Source organism: Mobula hypostoma, chromosome 5 (genome assembly GCF_963921235.1).
Source record: "Mobula hypostoma chromosome 5, sMobHyp1.1, whole genome shotgun sequence".
Taxonomy (NCBI): Eukaryota; Metazoa; Chordata; class Chondrichthyes; order Myliobatiformes; family Myliobatidae; genus Mobula; species Mobula hypostoma.
In genome coordinates this window covers 136,087,561-136,109,416 of record NC_086101.1, presented here as the reverse complement: position 1 = coordinate 136,109,416, position 21,856 = coordinate 136,087,561, and the positions used below count along the sequence as shown (strand labels likewise).

At 39.7% G+C, this 21,856-nt stretch overlaps 1 protein-coding gene and 1 long non-coding RNA gene across 2 annotated transcripts in view; one reads left to right on the top strand and one right to left on the bottom strand.

Annotated features, from left to right (window-relative positions):
• Nucleotides 1-21,856, bottom strand: part of smc2 (structural maintenance of chromosomes 2) — a 46,064-nt gene that overhangs the window by 7,540 nt on the left and 16,668 nt on the right. The window contains exons 7-19 of the mRNA XM_063048982.1: nt 18,892-19,129; nt 18,340-18,485; nt 17,738-17,971; nt 16,418-16,577; nt 15,958-16,075; nt 15,350-15,488; nt 15,102-15,221; nt 13,658-13,862; nt 13,250-13,385; nt 12,454-12,578; nt 11,536-11,729; nt 10,258-10,401; nt 8,615-8,809 (exon numbers count right to left, since the gene is read on the bottom strand). Coding sequence (XP_062905052.1) covers nt 8,615-8,809; nt 10,258-10,401; nt 11,536-11,729; nt 12,454-12,578; nt 13,250-13,385; nt 13,658-13,862; nt 15,102-15,221; nt 15,350-15,488; nt 15,958-16,075; nt 16,418-16,577; nt 17,738-17,971; nt 18,340-18,485; nt 18,892-19,129 — 2,154 coding nt within the window. The remainder of the gene's footprint in view (nt 1-8,614; nt 8,810-10,257; nt 10,402-11,535; nt 11,730-12,453; nt 12,579-13,249; nt 13,386-13,657; nt 13,863-15,101; nt 15,222-15,349; nt 15,489-15,957; nt 16,076-16,417; nt 16,578-17,737; nt 17,972-18,339; nt 18,486-18,891; nt 19,130-21,856) is intronic.
• On the top strand, nt 65-21,480 carry LOC134347010 (uncharacterized). Its single transcript, XR_010018062.1, has 3 exons — nt 65-337; nt 7,377-7,459; nt 21,135-21,480. It is a non-coding gene; the product is annotated as an uncharacterized LOC134347010 (long non-coding RNA).

The following is a 21,856-nucleotide window of genomic DNA, read 5'->3' as shown; positions in this document are numbered from 1 at the left end:
TTTAAAACAAAGTCAGGGTCAAAGAGATACTAGAAACAAGCCCTTTGACTCACTGACCCATTTACACTAACGTTCTTTGACAATCCCCCAGATTCTACCACTCACCACTACAAGAAACAATGTACAGAGGCCTGTCAATCTGTATGTCTTTGGGATGTGGAAGAAAATCAGAGCACCCAGAGGAAACCCACATAGTGACAGGGAGAACATACAAAGTCCACACAGGCGTGAACCGATGTCAAAATTGAGCCAGAGTCTCTGGACCTGTAAAGAAGCAGCTCTACTAATTGGCAGGTTCTACCTATCAGGCTTGCTACTGAGAAACTGCTAAAAAAGGGTAAGGAAATCAAGCAATTAATAACTTATAGAGATGACGGGAAACTTTTTATAGATTCACAAGGGCAGGAATGGTTGCTGGTTATTCCAGGGTTTAGATGTTAAGTTTCTAAAAGGACAGAGAGGGAAGAAAAAGAAGTGGGAAAGTGGCATTGCTAATCAGGGATAGTTTTGCAGATGCAGAAAGGGATGACATCATGAAGAAACTGTCTATTGAGTCAGTGTGGGTGGAAGGCAGGAAGGGAGGAATCACTCTATTTGGTGTATTCTACAGACACCCCTAATAGTAAAAGCAACACTGAGGAACAGGTCAGGAGGCAGATTTTGGAAAGGTCCAAAAACAACAGGGTTGTTGTCAAGAGAACTTCCCTAATATTGATTGTCACCTCGTTAGGGCAAAAGATTTGGATGGGGCAGAATTCCTTCCATTTCGATTGTGTCCAAATTGTGTGCAGAATTGTGTCCAGGAAGGATTTCTGATTCAACAACTGGAAGGGAGGCCAGATTGAATTTGGTGCCAGGCCATGAACCAGGTCAGGTGTCAGGTCTCTCAGTGGGAGAGCATTTTGAAGACAGTGACCACAACTCTCTGACCTTTACCATAGCCTTGGAGAGGGATAACAGTAGATGCCATAGGAAAGTATTTAATTGGGAAAGGAGGAATTATAATGATTTTAGGCAGGAACTGGGGAGCATAAATTGGGAACAGAGATACTCCAAGGAAATGCACAACAAAAATGTAGAAGTTGTTTAGGGAACACTTGCTGGATATTCTGGACAGTTTTGTCCCATTGAGGCAGGGAAAGGGTAGTAGGGTGAAGGAACCATGGTTGACAAAAGATGTGAATATCTAGTCAAGAGGAAGAGAAAAAGCTTACTTAAGGTTTGGGAAGTAAGGCTCACACAGGGCTCTAGAGTTAGAAGGCAGCAGGAAGAAGCTGAAGGGGGCAGGAGAAGGTCTTGGTGAGTAGGATTAAGGAAAATCCAAAGGCATTCTACATGCTTGTGAAGAACAGGATGGCCGGAATGAGGTTAAGATTGATCATGGATAGTAGAGGAAACACGTACCTGGAGTCAGATGAGGTAGGGAAGGTCCTTAATGAATACTTTGCTTCACTATTCACGAGTGAGATGTTTGTGAAGACAGTGTAAAACAGGCTAATATGCTTGAACATACTGATGTTAAGATAGGGAATATGCTAGAACCTTTGAAAAACATTCAGACAGATGAGCCCAGGACCAGACAGGATATACCCCAGGTTACTAAGGGAAGCGAGGGAAGAGATTGCTGTGCCTTTGGCAAAGACCTTTGCATCCTCATTGGCCTCAGAAGTAGTACCAGATGATTGGAAGGTGGCAAATGTTAGTCCTTTGTTCAAGAAAGGGAGGAGGGAATTATAGACCAGTGAGTCTTACTTCATTGGTGGGCAAATTATTTCAAAGGATTCTTAGAGAGAAGATTTATGAGTATTCAGATAGTCAACAAGGCTTTGAGGGGCAGGTCGTGCCTCACAAACCTGATTGAATTCTTTGAGAATATGAGAAAACACATTGATGAAGGTAGAGACAGCAATGGCTGTGATATATATGGATTTTAGTAAGGTATTTGATAGGGCTCCCCATGGTAGGCTCATTCAGAAAGTCAGCAACATGGGATATGGGGAAATCTGGCTATTTGGCTGTGTGGACACATAATTGGCTTGTCCATATAAGGCAGAGGTGGTAGTAGATGAAGAGTTTTCTGCCTTGAGGTTGGTGATCAGTGGTGTTCTGCAGGGATCAGTTCTGGAAACACCACTCCTTGTGATAACTTGGACGACAAATTGGAAGGGTTGATTAGTTCGTTCGCAGATGACATGAAGGTTGATGGAGTTGCAGATACTGTGAAGGGTTATTGTAGGTTGCAATGAGACATTGACTGATTGCATAGCGGGGTAGAGGAAAGGCAGCTGGAGTTCAACCAGTGTGAAGAGATTCATTTTGGAAGATCGAATTTGAAGGTGGAATAGAGGTTTAACGGCTGGATTCTTGGCAGTATAGAGGAAATGAATGATCTTGTGATCCACATCCCTGGCTCCCTCAAAGTGGCCATGCAAATTGATAAGGTTGTTAAGAAGGCATATTGGTATGTTGGCTTTCATTAGTCGGGGGATTGAGTTCAAGGGCCGTAAGATAATGTTGTTGCTCTATATAATCCTGATTAGACCACATTTGGAATATTGTGTTCAGCTCTGGTCACCTTATTATAAGAAGGATGTGGAAAACTTGGGGTGCATAAGAGATTTACCAATATGCTGCTTGGACTAGAAAGTATGTCTTATGAAGATAGGTTGAGTGAGCTAGGGCTTTTCTCTATGGAGCAAGGAAGAATGAGAGGTGACCTGATAGAGGTGTACAAGATGACAAGTATAGAGTAGATAGCCGGAGACTTTTTCCAAAGGCAGTCATGACTAATTCAAGGGGGCATAATTTTAAGGTGATTAGTAAAAAGTACAGCGGGATGTCAGATGCAAGTTCTTTACACAGAAAAGTGTGGGTAACTGGAACACCCTGCTAGCAGTGGTGACAGAAGCAGATACATTAGGCGTATTGAAAAAATTCCTCAATGGGCACATGGGCAATAGAAAAACGGTTATGTTGGAGGGTAGGGTTAAATTGATCTTTAGAGTAAGTTAAAAGGTCGGAACAGCATTGTGGGCCGAATGGCTTGTATTGTGCTGTAATATTCTATCTTCTAAGTAATGACAGCACTCAGCTTCAATCTACCTTGCTGGGAGTCCATAAGCTTGTCACAAATGTTCTTCCATCTCAGAGACCAAAGATCAGAGATTAGAGCCCCAGTTCCTACAAACTCTTAGCTATTGAGTACTGTTGGGGGGGACAGCTTACCCGGGGGAAGCGACAGCGGCCGTGCCTCCGACACAGAGTCTGGCCCTGTAGCTCAGAAGGGTAGGGCAAGGAAGAGGAGGGCAGTTGTGATAGGGGACTCGATAGTAAGGGGGTCAGATAGGCAATTCTGTGGACGCAGTCCAGAGACCCGGATGGTAGTTTGCCTCCCTGGTGCCAGGGTCCGGGATATTTCTGATCGTGTCCAAGATATCCTGAAGTGGGAGGGTGAGGAGCCAGAGGTCGTGGTACATATAGCTACCAATGACATAGGTAGGAAAAGGGATGAGGTCCTGAAAGGAGAATATAGGGAGCTAGGAAGGGAGTTGAGAAAAAGGACCGCAAAGGTAGTAATCTCGGGATTACTGCCTGTGCCATGCGACAGTGAGAGTAGGAATGCAATGAGGTGGAGGATAAATGCGTGGCTGAGGGATTGGAGCAGGGGGCAGGGATTCAAGTTTTTGGATCATTGGGACCTCTTTTGGCGCAGGCGTGACCTGTACAAAAAGGACGGGTTACACTTGAATCCTAGGGGGACCAATATCCTGGCAGGGAGATTAGCGGGGGCTACTGAGGTGACTTTAAACTAGAATGGTTGGGGGGTGGGAATCAAATTAAAGAGGCTAGGCGTGAGGAGGTTAGTTCACAACAGGGGGATGGGAACCAGTGCAGAGAGACAGAGGGGTGTAAAGTGAGGGTAGAAGCAAAAAGTACAAAGGAGAAAAGTAAAAGTGGCAGGCCGACAAATCCAGGGCAAGCATTAAAAAGGGCCACTTTTCAACATAATTGTATAAAGGCTAAGAGAGTTGTAAAAGAGCGCCTGAAGGCTTTGTGTGTCAATGCAAGGAGCATTCGTAATAAGGTGGATGAATTGAAAGTGCAGATTGTTATTAATGATTATGATATAGTTGGGATCACAGAGACATGGCTCCAGGGTGACCAGGGATGGGAGCTCAACGTTCAGGGATATTCAATATTCAGGAGGGATAGACATGAAGGAAGGGGAGGTGGGGTGGTGTTGCTGGTTAAAGAAGAGATTAGCGCAATAGAAAGGAAGGACATAAGCCGGGAAGATGTGGAATCGATATGGGTAGAGCTGCGTAACACTAAGGGGCGGAAGACGCTGGTGGGAGTTGTGTACAGGCCACCTAACAGTAGTAGTGAGGTCGGAGATGGTATTAAACAGGAAATTAGAAATGTGTGCAATAAAGGAACAGCGGTTATAATGGGTGACTTCAATCTACATGTAGATTGGGTGAACCAAATTGGTAAAGGTGCTGAGGAAGAGGATTTCTTGGAATGTATGCGGTATGGTTTTTTAAACCAACATATCGAGGAACCAACCAGAGAGCAGGCTATTCTGGACTGGGTTTTGAGCAATGAGGAAGGGTTAATTAGCGATCTTGTTGTGAGAGCCCCCTTGGGTAAGAGTGACCATAATATGGTGGAATTCTTCATTAAGATGGAGAGTGACATAGTTAATTCAGAAACAAAGGTTCTGAACTTAAAGAGGGGTAACTTTGAAGGTATGAGATGTGAATTAGCTAAGATAGACTGGCAAATGACACTTAAAGGATTGACGGTGGATATGCAATGGCAAGCATTTAAAGGTTGCATGGATGAACTACAACAATTGTTCATCCCAGTTTGGCAAAAGAATAAATCAAGGAAGGTAGTGCACCCGTGGCTGACAAGAGAAATTAGGGATAGAATCAATTCCAAAGAAGAAGCATACAAATTAGCCAGAGAAAGTGGCTCACCTGAGGACTGGGAGAAATTCAGAGTTCAGCAGAGGAGGACAAAGGGCTTAATTAGGAAGGGGAAAAAAGATTATGAGAGAAAACTGGCAGGGAACATAAAAACAGACTGTAAAAGCTTTTATAGATATGTAAAAAGGAAAAGACTGGTAAAGACAAATGTAGGTCCCCTGCAGACAGAAACAGGTGAATTGATTATGGGGAGCAAGGACATGGCAGACCAATTGAATAATTACTTTGGTTCTGTCTTCACTAAGGAGGACATAAATAATCTTCCGGAAATAGTAGGGGACAGAGGGTCCAGTGAGATGGAGGAACTGATCGAAATACATGTTAGTAGGGAAGTGGTGTTAGGTAAATTGAAGGGATTGAAGGCAGATAAATCCCCAGGGCCAGATGGTCTGCATCCTAGAGTGCTTAAGGAAGTAGCCCAAGAAATAGTGGATGCATTAGTGATAATTTTTCAAAACTCATTAGATTCTGGACTAGTTCCTGAGGATTGGAGGGTGGCTAATGTAACCCCACTTTTTAAAAAAGGAGGGAGAGAGAAAGCGGGGAATTATAGACCGGTTAGCCTAACGTCGGTGGTGGGGAAACCGCTGGAGTCAGTTATCAAGGATGTGATAACAGCACATTTGGAAAGCGGTGAAATGATCGGACAAAGTCAGCATGGATTTGTGAAAGGAAAATCATGTCTGACGAATCTCATAGAATTTTTTGAGGATGTAACTAGTAGAGTGGATAGGGGAGAACCAGTGGATGTGGTATATTTGGATTTTCAAAAGGCTTTTGACAAGGTCCCACACAGGAGATTAGTGTGCAAACTTAAAGCACACGGTATTGGGGGTAAGGTATTGGTGTGGGTGGAGAATTGGTTAGCAGACAGGAAGCAAAGAGTGGGAATAAACGGGACCTTTTCAGAATGGCAGGCAGTGACTAGTGGGGTACCGCAAGGCTCAGTGCTGGGACCCCAGTTGTTTACAATATATATTAATGACTTGGATGAGGGAATTGAATGCAGCATCTCCAAGTTTGCGGATGACACGAAGCTGGGTGGCAATGTTAGCTGTGAGGAGGATGCTAAGAGGATGCAGGGTGACTTGGATAGGTTGGGTGAGTGGGCAAATTCATGGCAGATGCAAATTAATGTGGATAAATGTGAAGTTATCCACTTTGGTGGCAAAAATAGGAAAACAGATTATTATCTGAATGGTGGCCGATTAGGAAAAGGGGAGGTGCAACGAGACCTGGGTGTCATTATACACCAGTCATTGAAAGTGGGCATGCAGGTACAGCAGGCGGTGAAAAAGGCGAATGGTATGCTGGCATTCATAGCGAGAGGATTCGAGTACAGGAGCAGGGAGGTACTACTGCAGTTGTACAAGGCCTTGGTGAGACCACACCTGGAGTATTGTGTGCAGTTTTGGTCCCCTAATCTGAGGAAAGACATCCTTGCCATAGAGGGAGTACAAAGAAGGTTCACCAGATTGATTCCTGGGATGGCAGGACTTTCATATGAAGAAAGACTGGATGAACTGAGCTTGTACTCATTGGAATTTAGAAGATTGAGGGGGGATCTGATTGAAACGTATAAAATCCTAAAGGGATTGGACAGGCTAGATGCAGGGAGATTGTTCCCGATGTTGGGGAAGTCCAGAACGAGGGGCCACAGTTTGAGGATAGAGGGGAAGCCTTTTAGGACCGAGATTAGGAAAAACTTCTTCACACAGAGAGTGGTGAATCTGTGGAATTCTCTGCCACAGGAAACAGTTGAGGCCAGTTCATTGGCTATATTTAAGAGGGAGTTAGATATGGCCCTTGTGGCTACGGGGGTCAGGGGGTATGGAGGGAAGGCTGGGGTGGGGTTCTGAGTTGGATGATCAGCCATGATCATAATAAATGGCGGTGCAGGCTCGAAGGGTCGAATGGCCTACTCCTGCACCTATTTTCTGTGTTTTCTATGCCTTCTGCTTTACCCAACTCACCTCTCTATAAAAAAAATTTTTCTTTCTCTTCTCTACCCAACATTCTTGTTTGCCACTATTATAAGGAACTTCCATTTGGCAAATAGAGCTATGTAAATGTAACTGCTTCTTCATGATTTCATTGAAGAGTTTTTAGACAGGATCATCAATTTCCCTTATATTTATATTTTGTATATCCACTATTTCTTAACTATTATAAAAGTTGTGAAATTTTTAAACAAAAACATTAGTCATTCTACAGAATTATAATTAAAATGATGTTCTTCAATATGAACTTTCATACAAACTGGTTTTAGCCTGGTTTCCCACACATCTTTTTTTGCAAATTGCTTCTAATTATCAGGTCAGGGAGTCATCATATATTTAATTAGTATAGACAAGTAACAAATAAGTCTGATGTATTGTACTCTAGATGCACAAAAGGTGAATACATATATAGAAGAAATGGAATTGAAGAGCAGAGAGATTTTCGATGTCACCTTCAATCTTGGAAAGGTAAATAACCAAACAAAAGGAGGTATTTACAGAGAAACTTCTGATCCTTTCTTAAAGTTACTTTCAAATTACCATGCTACGTTGCAATAGCATTTTCTGAAAAGCAGCTGTATTTTCAAATTCCTTGTAGGGAGCATGGTAAGCTGTGCATTTTGTATTTGCTGCTGGCAAAAGTGCAAGGGAGACCAAAAAGACAAGGTGGAGGAAGACAACAAAAAAGGGGAATGAACTGAGACCAAAAACAATCAAATACAGATTTGTTAATGGAAGGTTCTGCAAAGCAAATCCAAATGAATTTTTTGAGGTAACAAGGATTTTCGATCAGAGGAAAGAATTTAATGGATTGCTTATACAATGGATTGACTGAAAGAAAAGAAATGCATACGGAATCCAAAGAAAAGTAGCGAACTTACTTTGAAGAAAGATCAAAAGAGTTAGAACCATGTATCCTGTAGGGTTCTGCACAACTTGGTAAAAGGCCTTTGTTTTACATAGTTTTTACTAAATAATTTGGACTAAAATGTAAATGCCACAATTGTGGTTGACACAGTGGAAGAAAAATCTAGTCTGTAGAAAAGAAATCAGTGAAGTCATAAAGTGGGAAAATAGAATTCAATCCACATAAATGAATTGTTTTGCATTAGGGAAAGAATAATAAATGATAGGCTTCAACAGAGAAACCATGGAGTGAACTTCCATATTCCTATACATAAAGATCATTAACCAGCAGGTGGGAATGAGTCATGACAGTCTAGAAGTCAGTGCCTGGAAGAATGATAAAGCCGGAAATCCACAATACACTTAAAAAGCAAATCACTTGAGAAGCCATAAACTACAAAGCTGATGAAGTTATTTTTAGCTATCATTAGTATTGATAGCTGAATGGGTCCTTTAGATAGTATACAATTTTGTGATTTTAAAAGAAAACAAAGTGTTCCTGCCAAATTCTAATACTAAGTGTCTGGCTGATCAGTTTGATCACCTTGCTGGCCATATTTTTAATATAGCCTTGTTGTTTGGAATCCCAGAGTTTTGTATTTATAGCAACACTATTAGTTGCAAATGTATAGAAAATAAACTTTCCATTATATGACCTACTGAATGAACAATACCAGCCAAGAAACAAATTAATTATTCTCTGTTTTTTGAACTTACTTTTGCAGCAGCATCAGCAGTGTCACGTTTATGCTTATTGATATTGTGCTCCAGTTCCTGGATTTTCAACTGAGCTTCATTCTTCTGTTTTACTAATTCTGATATTGAATTGTTTTTAATTTGAATTTCTTTGCTCTGAGTCTTTATAGCTTCCTTTTGTTTAACTAGCTTGTTCTGAGCCATCTTCACAGCTTCCTGCAAAACACAAGTATAAATCAAATAGATCATATAAGCTCTTATACGTGGATTATTTATATTCTTTCATTTTAAATTTTGTGCTCATTGGCTTGTCCAAAAATGGTTGAAGTCTTATATGGATGCCACATTCTGCCCTAATGCTAAATCACACAAAATCAAAAAAGAAATTATGAAATTGAAATATCCTTGCTTAAGGAAATTACCTTAGTGGTTTCGTCCAATAACAAACGTTGAAAACAGACCTGCACAATTTAGTAGAGTTGCCGACTCAATACTGTTAATCTATGGCAACCCAAAGCCATTCTAGAGAGCAGCAGTATTTAGGGCCACAGATTCAGGCAAGAGTGATGCAAAGATGTATGCTTAGATCTGTGCTCATGCCTGCTGACAAAGAAATCTTTAATACAATGCTGAAGGACTCAGCACATCGGGCAGCATCCATGAAGGAAAAGAACAGCTGATACTTCAACCAGAATAAAAGGGTAAGGAAGGGAAAGGTGCACGAACCAGTGGGTGACTGTTGAATCCTGGGGGGGGGGGGGGCGGTGTTATGGGGTTAGTGGGAAGTGACAGGTGGAAGAGGCAAAGGCTGAACAAGATGGTATCTCATAGGAAAGGATGGTGGACCATGCAATAATAGGAAGGAGGTGGGGAGCCAGTGGGAAGAAGGTGGGGCTGATGGGCATGTAGGGAAGGCAGGGGAGAGGTAAGAGAAGGGGTAAGGGGACCAGAGGGATAAGGAAAAACTAAAGTGTGGAAAGCAGAGAGGTGCTTACCAGAAGTTAGAGTAAGCAATGCTGATGTTATCAGGTTGGAGATGACATGACAGGATATTAGAATGTGTTCTAATCTATGCCTAGCTTCAATTTGGCAGTAGAGGACATGGTCAGACAGGTCTCTGTGCAAATGGGAAGTGGAATTAAAATGGCTGGCCACTGGGAGATCCTACCCGCTATGGTGGACAGAACAAAGGTGCTCAACAAAGCAATTTCCACATAGACAGGAATCAATTTAGAGGCCACATCAGATGCAATAAATGACACTAATGTATTTACAAATGCTGCTTCACCTGGAAGCCCTGCTTAAGACCCTAGATGTAAGGGTAGATGAAATACTTAGCAGTAGAGACATACTCTCATGTCTCTTTAATACAAAATATCTTTGGAGGTTGGAATTTATTTATTTAGAGATATAGCGTGGAAAAGCCCCTATAATTTAAACATGATCAGACTGGGAATTGTTTTAAATCATGCATAATTTCAGAATAAAGCACAGCATGTTTTAAGAGTGAAAAACTAAAAGCTGTAGGTTGCAATCGTCATGTGCATAAAACACAAAGAAATACACATCTGCACTTTAAAAAATCATGATCAAAAATGCCTGATACAAAGACAAAAAAAAAATGTAAATGACCTTTACCTAACCCAAATTCTAATCATTAATACCTTATTATTAGCCACTTCTTCAGCCATGTTTTCGATCTGTTCCTTGTAGGATTTGATAGCTGCATCCACAGCCTCAATCTGCTCTTCATATCCAGTCTGCTCATTCTTCAATGCCTCTAATTCTAAAAGTAAAGCATCCATTTCCTACAGATATAAATATAAAAAGTTGCTTATTAGAGAGGGTAAGTTGAATAAGATCAAGAAACAATATTTCCTTTTCCTCATCGTAAAACCTTCTAAAGTAATGCTACGTAAACAAATGCTGATCAAATTTACTATGTAATCCAAGAGAATAATTAAATAAAGATGATTAGTGTGCACTATTGACCGTTTTTATTTTTAGGTACACAAGAACACTTGAAAATACAAGCAGCAGTAGGCCCCACAAACCTACCCACCATTTGATAAGACCATGACTGATCGGCACCAGGCCTTAGCCTTTGTGCCCATTTTCCACAAGCTTCAATAGCATGATACAGTCAGCCCTCCGTATCCATGGGTTCCGCATACACGAATTCAACCAACCGCGGATCGGGATCGGAAAAAACCCGAGTTCTCTCTCCAGCATTCGTTGTTTGAGCATTGTTCGCCTCTTGTCTCATTCATTCGCTACTTGTGTTGTGAGTGAGAGGAAGGAGTTTAAGGGTAGTAAGGGACGGCTGGCTAGCTATGTAAAGCGCTACAGCCTCAAGAACTTAAAGATCACGGGAGAATCGGCATTGGCTGATGCCGAGGCAGCATCAGCGTTCCCAGAAGGGCTACGATGGTTGCGTCTGTACTGAACATGTACAGACTTTTTTCTCGTCATGATTCCCTAAACAATACAGTATAACAACTATTTACAAATGTACATAGCATTTACATTGTATTAGGTATTATAAGTTATCTGGAGATGATTTAAAGTATACGGGAGGATGTGTGTAGGTTATATGCAAATACTACACCATTTTATATACGGAACTTGAGCATCCACGGAATTTGGTATCTGCAGGGGGTCCCGGAACCAAACCCCCGCAGATACGGAGGGCCAACCGTATTTCAAAACTTTTATGCTTGCTCTTGAACTAGCCTCCTCAATCCTCTGGGTATAGAATCCCAGAGATTCATCACTGTCTGCAAGCAGACAGAGCCAAAGAAACAACAGAAAAACATTACGCAATTCAGAAAAGTGCTAGTATCTATTTGGTATTTTAAATAGGTGTTAACTTCTTAAATAACACAAGACTTACTATCTAGAAATCAATAAGACTTAGATATAGAACCACACATTTCAAGTACCTGTTTTTTCTCCTTTGTCTTCTTAGTGGATATGTCAGCTTTCTTTTTGGCATCATCAAGCTTCTTCTGCGCATCCTTCAATTCTTTTTCTCTCTCAGCGTCAGCATTTTTCATCTTATTTTCCAAAATGTCATACTTTTCTTTAACCTTCTTTTGCACTTCTTTTGTTTTGTTAAGTGTTTCTTCACATTCCGCTAAAAATTAAAAGCAAAGAGAATACACATCAATAATGCTATTTTAATATTATGCTTTTAATGTAAGGTATCTTAAATTATTTTCGACTTGCACTTTACAGATGTAAAACAAGTTGTCAGAAAGCCAGCTGTTATCAAACTAGTCATTTTAAAATGTGATCATCTAACATTTTACTTTGGTGATAAGAACTCATGATTGAGGACGTGCCAGAATAACAATCAGGAAAACAAACGTTACAATACCTTTTATTCCAATAGCGTTGGAGAATAAGGGTAAGGAGTTCTTTACGCAGTGTACAAGAGTTCAATAAGAACACAATTTTGCTCTTAGCAGTCAAAGAATGTTGAACTTGGAGACTTTATATTGACTCTAGGAATTAGAGAATTATCTCACAAAAATAATGGAAGATTGGCCCTTTCCCACAGTTTACAATAGGCAATTAAATTAATCATTAAAGTTTCTGAGGAAATTTCAGAATTTCTTCAGGCTTGAGCATTTAGGGCAGGGGTTCTCAACCTGGGGTCAAAGGACCCTTCAGTAATGGAAGTGGTCCATAGCATAAAAAAGGTTGGGTACCCCAGTCTAGGGGAATATAGGTTCAGGATAAGGAATTGGCTATTTCGGACACAAGGAGAATCAAGGGATATGGGAAAGATCAGGCAGGAAAGGCGACGCAACACAGCATCACTCCCTACCATACATCCCCCAATTTAATAAAAGTACCAATAGTTGTTTGAAGAGATTCCAGCTCTTCCTGTTGCTTGTGGTAAGAGCTCTGCTGAAGCTTTACTAACAGTAATTCCTCCTCCTGAGATTTCAACTCGCATTGTAACTTCAACTGCCGGTACCTGAAAAAGAAAATTGTGAAACACAGTTTTTGCAATGTGCCAAATCCAATGATCAAAATGCAGGTGATGAGCCCATTTATTATATCGCATGAGCCAACACACGACTAGAATGAATACAGAAGACAATGGGTCTAATTTGTTCTTACTCATTGATTAAGTCATTTTTTTCCCCCACAAAGATGCCAAACTTAGCATATAAAACTTCATCCACAATAAATCTATACTCCAAATTTGGGCCAACATAAAGAATATCTTCCACAGGAACCCAAAATTATTCACATTTTCCAACAGCTCAGTATCAAGGAAAATGTTTTCTTACTCCTCCTTCAACCCTTCAGCAACAATACTAGTAACACACAAGCTACAAATGGAAAGCATTAAAAGTGAGAATTTTTTACTGTACAAGATTCAAGCAAAGGGGACTGGAACTGGGAAGTGTTTCAGGCTATGTGCAAGGAAACTCATCTAGAATCACAGACCCTTGACCTAAAAGCAGCAAGTCAAGACAACACTTTCAGCAATAAGATGAATAGATTTAAAAAATTCAACACCGAAAACTGTAAATATATTTTTGCACCGTCTCCAGAGGAAGAATGCTTTCACTACTAAACTGAAATTTAGATTACAAGAACTGAACTTTTCGTTCCTCAAAAGCCAAGAAATTGACATACTTTTCTGCAGTATTCTTCAGACTCCCCAGCTCCTTATCCACTTTCTGCAACTCATTTTGTTTAATTTTGAGCTCAGCCTGGACATCCTTCAGCTCTTGAAGTTTAATTAGCACAGAGGCAGATTGCATACGTGCACCTGTTTAATAAAGTGAGTACATAATTGAGGATAACAAGGAGCTGTATGCAAGTTACAAATCCTTAACCTACAAGAATACTTTGCACAGATATTACAATATTAAATACAAATATGTTTCCTTCATTGCTATGATCCTGAGCTATCAATACAATTTAAGCAAAGAGTATAGCCTCCATTCTCTAGTAGAAACAGTGAAACATACTGTAAAACACAAGATAAATGACAGATGTCACTAATAAAGAATTATTAATTAAATATTTTAACAACCTAACCTCCACTCAATGTTCCCTGTGGATCAAAAGTATCACCACCAATAGTGACAGTCTTGGTCATAATCCGTGGATCAAAAGTCACTTTCTTGGCATTTTCCAAGCAGTCACATACTAACACAGATCCAAAAACATATTCCATTGCTTTCTTTAATTCATGCTCATATCCAACCAAGGATAAAGCTGTGTGCACATTGTCTGCACCCACCTGGGAAAGAAAAGCAGAAAATGCAAATTACAATTAACTGGCAATAGCATGGACTTTACAAGATAAGTCTTCTTGATCTTCTTCATAGATACAGACCATTTAGCCCAACAAGTCGACAGCAGTTGTTTATGCTCCATATGAGGCTCATTGTACCCCTCTTAATTTAATACCCTATCAAAATCTTCTATACCTTTATTCAAGTGTTTAATTTCTCTTAAATACCATCTACGTCGTTCATCATATTCTTAGTGGTAGCACATTCCACACTTCCTATTCTATGGCCAAGGAAGTTTCTCACAATTTATTAATTACTGAATTTATTTCTCATCTTTGGCCTCACAAAAATCACTTCTTCCTGATATATAAAAACAAAAATATCGGTCAAGAGATTTTTTTTTGTTCTTTGAGATGACTTAGGCCAACTGGAGTTACCCCTCCACAAGATCTTTCCTTTAAAATTATCATTAAAATGACAGATGGATGTTTGTTTACAAATCACACTCTTTTAACAACATTTATAAAAAAGCACAAAGTACAAAATATAAGTCTTGCTTTGTTTTGTCACCCGAATAAAATAGCATAAAAGCCAACAGTTCAGTCCATCAGACATATGCCATATTATGTATCCAAGAATGTTTTGAAAGTTATCTTTCAACTGACTTGTCATTCTTGCAGTGCTTTTCCAATCTCAATCAACCAAATTTAGAAAAAGGACCTTCTCATCAGCTCCATCAGAACTACTTGAAAATGAGCATGCAATTTTACAAAACCCAAAGAAAGGAACAATCTAGTTTATTTGCCATAACTGACTAACAATGCTTTTTAATCAGAGTTGCACAGCATAGAAACAGACAGGCCCTTACACACATCACATCCAGACCAATCCTTCTTTCACCTATTTCCACTAATCCCATTTACCCACATCAAGATATCAACCATGGAAAATAAACTTTCCCCTCAAAATCCCCAGGTTCCTTTGCTAACATTAAATAAACATGCTGCTGAATGAAAACCTTGAATGTTATTTGCTATCATCTCAGTTCCCATTATCAAAATGTTTTGATTAAACTTAAGGCAAAAGTTTGTATCTGTTACAATTTGCATGCCATAAAGAACCTCTTTTTTGCCAAAATTACACTGATGCATGATTTATAGTCACAAAAACAAAGCAGTACGCCGATCAATGATACACAGCACATAGAAGAATCAAGTAGAAACACCACAATATCTTATGCTTACCAGATTTTTGGCTGCCTTTACAACACCTTCATTAAGACACTTGGCAGAGATTTTGTTAAGTGGTATAATGGTATATCTTCGCTTAAGCTCTCCCTTTTCTAAAAGTTTTTTTCCAGTTACCTGAACAACAAAACAACATTGAGTAACTCCCTTCTCCTTAGTTTTGAAGGCAGATAATTATTAGAGACAGATTTAAAAATTATTAGTCTTTTGTTCAAATGCATGTACCATATATGCTTGTAACCTACCTCTGTGTCTACTACAACATTATATAGACGCCCTCCAGCAACCACTTCCAAAGCTGTCGCTGTGGCGATATCTTTCACAGAGAGAAGTGTGGCAACAAGGCCTTTCACACGATTAGAATCCCAGTTTTTCTCTGGATCTCTAAAATAAGCATTTAAAATTTTGATTTGTACAAAGTTTTTGCAAAAGTTATTAACCACTTTGTCATAAATACAAAAAAGACCCAAATGTTTTAGTTGACCAATAAAGGCAACCTAGAATACAATAGAAAATTATTAAACCATTGCTTAATGATTTATCAATAACGCAGAAGTGAAGCATAAACAGAAATTAAGATTCAATATTCAATGTTCTAGAACATTATGCCTATGCAATACAAAATCCCCCAAAAAATTAACTGCATGATGAAGGGTCTCGGCCTGAAACGTCGACTGCGCCTCTTCCTATAGATGCTGCTTGGCCTGCTGCGTTCACCAGCAACTTTGATGTATGTAACTTATTTTATAAGTCACCAGAACATTTACTTTATTAGAGAATGGTGCCAACAGAAGACAATGGCTTTGCTATATGCAACTACCAAATTTTCAGCCTAGAGATAGAACAAACTTACTTGTATTCAAAACTCAAACTAGGGAATTTCACTATCAAAGATTCATAAGACTCTCTCAGTTTATTCACAGTTTGTGCCAGCATTCGACGTTGTTCCAAAAGTTTCTCCTCTTTCCCATCTTCAGTTTGGTAGGTTGAAATGGTGGGGAGGTGAGGAAGTGGGAGATGAAAACAACATTGGGAAAACAGTTAGCTATATTAAGGAATGGTTGACAAGAACCTTCTCCTTAAGCATCATTGTGTATATTTTTACATTAAACTCAATTGATGATTTGACCAAACCAACATCACAAATTAAATCTTTTAAAAACTGCCAATATGAGATTGATAAAAGTACTAGAAGAAATAAAATCTATTTTTAATTACATCACACACTAAAATGAGACAGTTACTGTTTCTCTGCATCATGATCTGTTTATTAAAACTGATTAAATACAATTGTTTTCAAAATCCCGCCAAACCTTCATAATTCAGCTTCTGCATTTCTGCTTCAATTTTTTCTTTGTTCTTTTTAACAGCTTCAAAGGCCTCCTGGTTTTTCTTGTACCCACTGTCCGCCTTCTTTGCTTCAGCCTGCTTCGTCTTAAATTCTTGTTGGGCGTGCTTCAACTTCATTTGCGCCTACAGCAGAACATCTAAGATTGAACTTCAAAATCTCTAAACGCACATTTTAGGAAACAAATTGTCAATGCAGAGAAACTCCAATAATCTAGCACCCTTGGAACTTTGGTGATGCTGATTTCACAAATTTCCCACACCATTGAAGTTACCAGTAATACCAAAGCACTTGATATAAGAACATGTAAGACAGTGGCATGATAATGTTTTGCATGTTAAAGGGAATTGGAAATATAAAAGCAATCCAGACCCCAGCTCCAGCTACAAATCTACCCATTTTTCTGACTGCTGGTATTCCAATCCGCAACCCAGCCCATGGTCCAGAACCCAGTCCCAGCTGCAGTCTGGAATCCTGACTCTGGGTACACACACAGTTTGTAATCTCTAAGTTTTGAAAATTCAACTGGCACAAGTGTCAGCTAATGAAAAATCAAATGCTTTTTATTCCAGTCCTCCCTTGCCTCAGCTTTACCACCCTAACATCAAATTCCCAGTATAATGTCGTCAAAAAATATAACTACGTCACAGTGGATACTTTCACTATTCAAACTCACATTAGAAATATAAAACTGTTACAGAACAAAAGGAGGCCATTCAGCCTATGATTCAACACCAGCTTCCTGCAGACCAATCAATCTGTCCCTACTCTGTCTTCAAAGTCCATTGAGGCTGTTCAACTATTTTTCTAAGCCCTTATTACTCAGTTTTCACTACCATTTGTTTACAACTCAGTATATTTTTAAAAACTAATCAAGTACACTTATTTTACATTATTTATTACCTAAAAATTCTATTTGAACATGTTTATAATTTTAAGAATATTTCAACTTCATTTGCGCAACCTCCCACCTCCTCAAAGAACTATATTCCACTTGTTAAGCAATAATCTCTTCAGCGGCTTAACAAAGTGGGCTTAAGGCTTCATTTATAACAGGCCTGAAGACCATAGAGTTTTATCTACCCATTTCTCAGTTATTCTGACAAGCATAGAGCCCATGAGAAACAATTTGATACTGATAGACAGAGTTGAAGAAGTTGTGAGAATAATTCAATGGAATATTTAAATTAACCCCATTAATCAACCACTGTAGGATCATGTCACAATTTGGATAACTTGCATTTTAAGCTAAAAGCAGACGTTATTCACAACATGATTTACATACCTGTTTGGCCTCTGTTTCTGCCTTGCTTATATCATTTTTGCAAGCCATCATCTGGCCAGCAAGTGTGGCTGCCTCCCCATCTTCATTACTGGAGAGGCCAGCAGAAACCGCATTGAAGTGCTGCTGGGCAATGACCAGAGCCTTGTCATCTTTCTGGCTAGTTTCCTGTAGAGAGTGCAGTTCATTGGAAATCTTCTTCACTTCCTTTTCTTTAGCTGCAAGAGCATTGCCATCCTGGGAAAAATTCACATGTAGGATTTATTTGAGCTAGGCCTCACTTTTTGCTCACAAGTTGATACTTTACACGCGTGTATGATTTTTTGCATTAGAAGAGGACAGTATGAGGGCTAGCTGACCAAACAATTGAAATCTTGTATATTACCTGGACTGCAAATTACTTCCACATTTTAAGTTCAAATGTCAAAATACTGTTTAAATTTTCCTTCACTCAACTGATAAACTGAGCAAGAGTAAAGTAGCTGAATATTGAATGCTGCACAGGAAATTTATTTCAATATTTAGGAAACATGCTAAGGAGGTAGCAGAAAGCAAGAGATCTGAAACACTACCAATAACTAAGACTATCTTAATGAAAGCCTCACCTCCTCCATACTTTTGACAAGCATTTTCCGTTTCTTTTCTTCAGCTTTGAGACTGTCTTTCTTGGAGTCGAGTGTACTTTGCACTTTAGCATCCATACGATGAGCATCAGCAAGTGCCTGTTCCAGAGACTGAAGTACCCCACCAACTTCCTACAACACATCAAGTCCTAATTTTATACCAGGCAAATAAATAGTTAACAAACCACCCCCCTCAAACCCATTTTGGAAGAACAGCAGAAAAGGAATAATGTAGCATGGTAAATAATTATATAAAATGCACAGTAGCCTAGATAAGCACAAATCAATATCATGTTCTGACAAGAACTTCAAGATCATTCCAGAGATATTCATATTCAATGGGTCAGTAATTCTGAAAATCAGGAACTATTACTCCAAAACCATCAATATTCCTTTTTTCTGGAGTGGACAGTTTTCAATAGAAACTAGCTAAGTTTGCAAGCAAGTTATACCACCAATTGTTATAGTCCAAACACAACTTGGCGACACTGCTTGATCACAACTGAGAACACCAGAGTGCTTTGTTACTGGCACTTGCCTTATCTCGGATCTTTTCCAGCTCACTGACTTCTTTGCTGATTTCCTTCACTTTCTTTTCATTCTCTGCAATGGTTTCCTGAAGTCCTACAATACTGTCTTGCATCTTCTTTAGATCTTCTGCGGAGCGTAGCTTGGTCTCCTCTGCACATACAAATTGATAGGCAACATACAGACGAGTAAGATGTTCTATCTCACGCACTATTTTCTGGAATTCCAAATAAGAGGATCTTTCCTACAAGTTACAAAAAAAAAATCAGAAAAGGGAATTTACATGACAATCAAACATTATGGTAAATAATCTTTAAATTAAAAATACCTCCCCCCCCAACTGTTAAATGTAGGAAACCTCTTCAATAAAATGTACCACATATACACTCTGACCCCACATAATGCTACCCGCATCATACTGATGTTACAATGTGGTTATTCAACTTTTTATCGAATTTTTTTAAATGACAAAAATTCATTCTAAACAACACATAAGACTACCATTACAGTAAACATTCAGACAATGAGAGTGCTTTACATATGCTGAGCCACCGACAGCCAATCATGAATTAGTTCATGCTCGGCCTCCCCCACGTGTGTAGACGTTCTTGCTCCCTGCCAACTTATTCCATTTTTTTCCTCCCAAAATATCTGGAAAACTGCTGCAACTTCCAATGAGGGCAGGACATCTAAGATGTCTAGGAAAAGCATTAGCATGGACGTGAATCATCATTGAACTGGCCAACAAAGCAGGATTAGTGGATGTCAATGATGGTGGTACGGAAGAGTTGCTGCATTCTCATGGTGAGAGCCTTAATAACGAAGAACTTCAAGAATTGGCAGAGCAACATATCCTGGGTGAATCTGAGGACACGGATGGAGAAGAGGAAACACCAGCAAGAAACCTCACCACAAAATTCCTCAGCACTCAGCATCACCATGATCACACAAATCATGGGCCAGTTCATCAATAATAACCCTGACTGGGAGCGAAGCAATAAGGCAAAGAGAGGTGTTCTCGACATGATTTCCTGCTACCAAGAACTGCTTCATGAGAGTAAACTTAAGTAAAGGCAGTCCAATCTCAATGCCTACTTGAAAAAGATGCCAAAGTTAGAGGACCCACAGCCTGGTCTCTTCTCTCAGATGTGACCACCACCTGCTTCGCTCCACTGCTGCTGTGATGTGTTGCTACTCCACTGATGTACAGGTTAGGCCTATTTGCCTGTTTGTTACTCCACGAATTGTTATGTATACTTAAAATAATACAGCATATATTTTGGGTTTGATTTTTAAAAAATTTACGTCCATTTACGTAATGTTATAATGACCCCACATAGCGCTGCTTTAGAATAGTGCTCCACCTCCGAGGAACGCATTCTGAGCATTAAGTGGGGTCTGAATGTACACGTCATTCATCTCTCATCCCAATGGTTTAAGATGCTACTAAATTCCTGCACGGCCTCTATACGCCAGGAAAACCTCCTTCCCTTTACCTGTTCAATCACACCAAGTTAAATGGATACCATGCAGAGAAAGAGCATTAAAATAAATTCTAATTACAATCTGTGTTTTTACAAAGACAACATGGCCTAAAAATTCTAGGACATCTAAAAAATGATGTTAGATTGGCATAGCAGCAGAACTTCACAGTCATTTTAACTGCTGCTCGTCAATACCTACACTTCCTACATATTTGTTGCACCAAATGCCCAAATATGCCACTCATTATTTTACTTAGGGTGGAGAAAAGAAAATTGCACAGGATAAAGGTAAACAGTGTAGAAAATTTAGGGATCAATGCCTTGATCTGATGTTTCAGTGGAACACAGGAAGGGGACATTGATTTGAAGATAGGTCTGTTGTAGCTAGTGCACTTGGAAATTGTGGGGTCAAGATGATGCGGGACAAAAAGTGATTAAAAAGAACAGCACAAAGACCGCACTGTGCTGACAATGACAAACGATTAGCAACAATTCAAGTGTCATGAGGTAGTGCCAATGAGCAGTGTACGTGGAGTGACCTCATTCCATATGCACTGAGTATACAAACAACATCGAGGATACAGTTATTTCCTATCTGGAAATCCCCTGTCAAATATGCATGTGACATAGGTTGACCCTGTAATTGTATTAAATCACATTTCACTGGGGGTGTAGTTAGAAAGAGAAAAAGGCGGGAGGAGAAGATGGCGGCGCAACGCAGAGCACGCAGCTCTCCGGTGAAATGATACTGTCTCTGTTAAATAGGCGCAGTGGACAATTCTGATTTGATGGAGACAGACGTGAAAGCACAGAGGAACATCTGGAGAAATTTCTGAAACACCGGTTCGCTGCCACTGTTACTGGGCGATCGAGAATCTTCCGGAGGGAAGGCCCCAAAATTCCCTGCTTTGCCTGCTGCTGACGACCAAGGCTGAGGTCGAATCGTTCGGATAGAGATGGCGCTCGGTACTCGTGTCGGAGGGCTGATCGGAGGCTCGAAGTTTTCGGACGACTCAGAGTCGGACTGTGGTCGGACATGGCAGGGAGAGTTTTCTTCTTTCTCCCGTCTGCGTGAGATATGGGACATTTGAGAGACTTTGAACTTTTTTACTGTGCCATGGCCTGTTCTTCATCAAGTTATGGTATTGTTGCACTGTTGTAACTATATGTTATAATTATGTGGTTTTTGTTAGTTTTTCAGTCTTGGTCTGTCCTGTGATATCACACCAGAGGAATATTGTATCATTTCTTAATGCATGCATTACTAAATGACAATAAAAGAGGACTGCGTGTCCTCATAATCTAATCATAACCTAATCTAAATTGCACAATGCCAAGAAAAAAAATTATTGGTATGCAATTGAATGTTCATGCAATTTCCAATGACAATCTCGAACCTAAGTTTCTAGATTCAGTTGTGATCCATTCAGTGTAATCATCTCTCAGCAAACATTGCATTGGGAAACTTCAAACAAAAACCCCTTTTT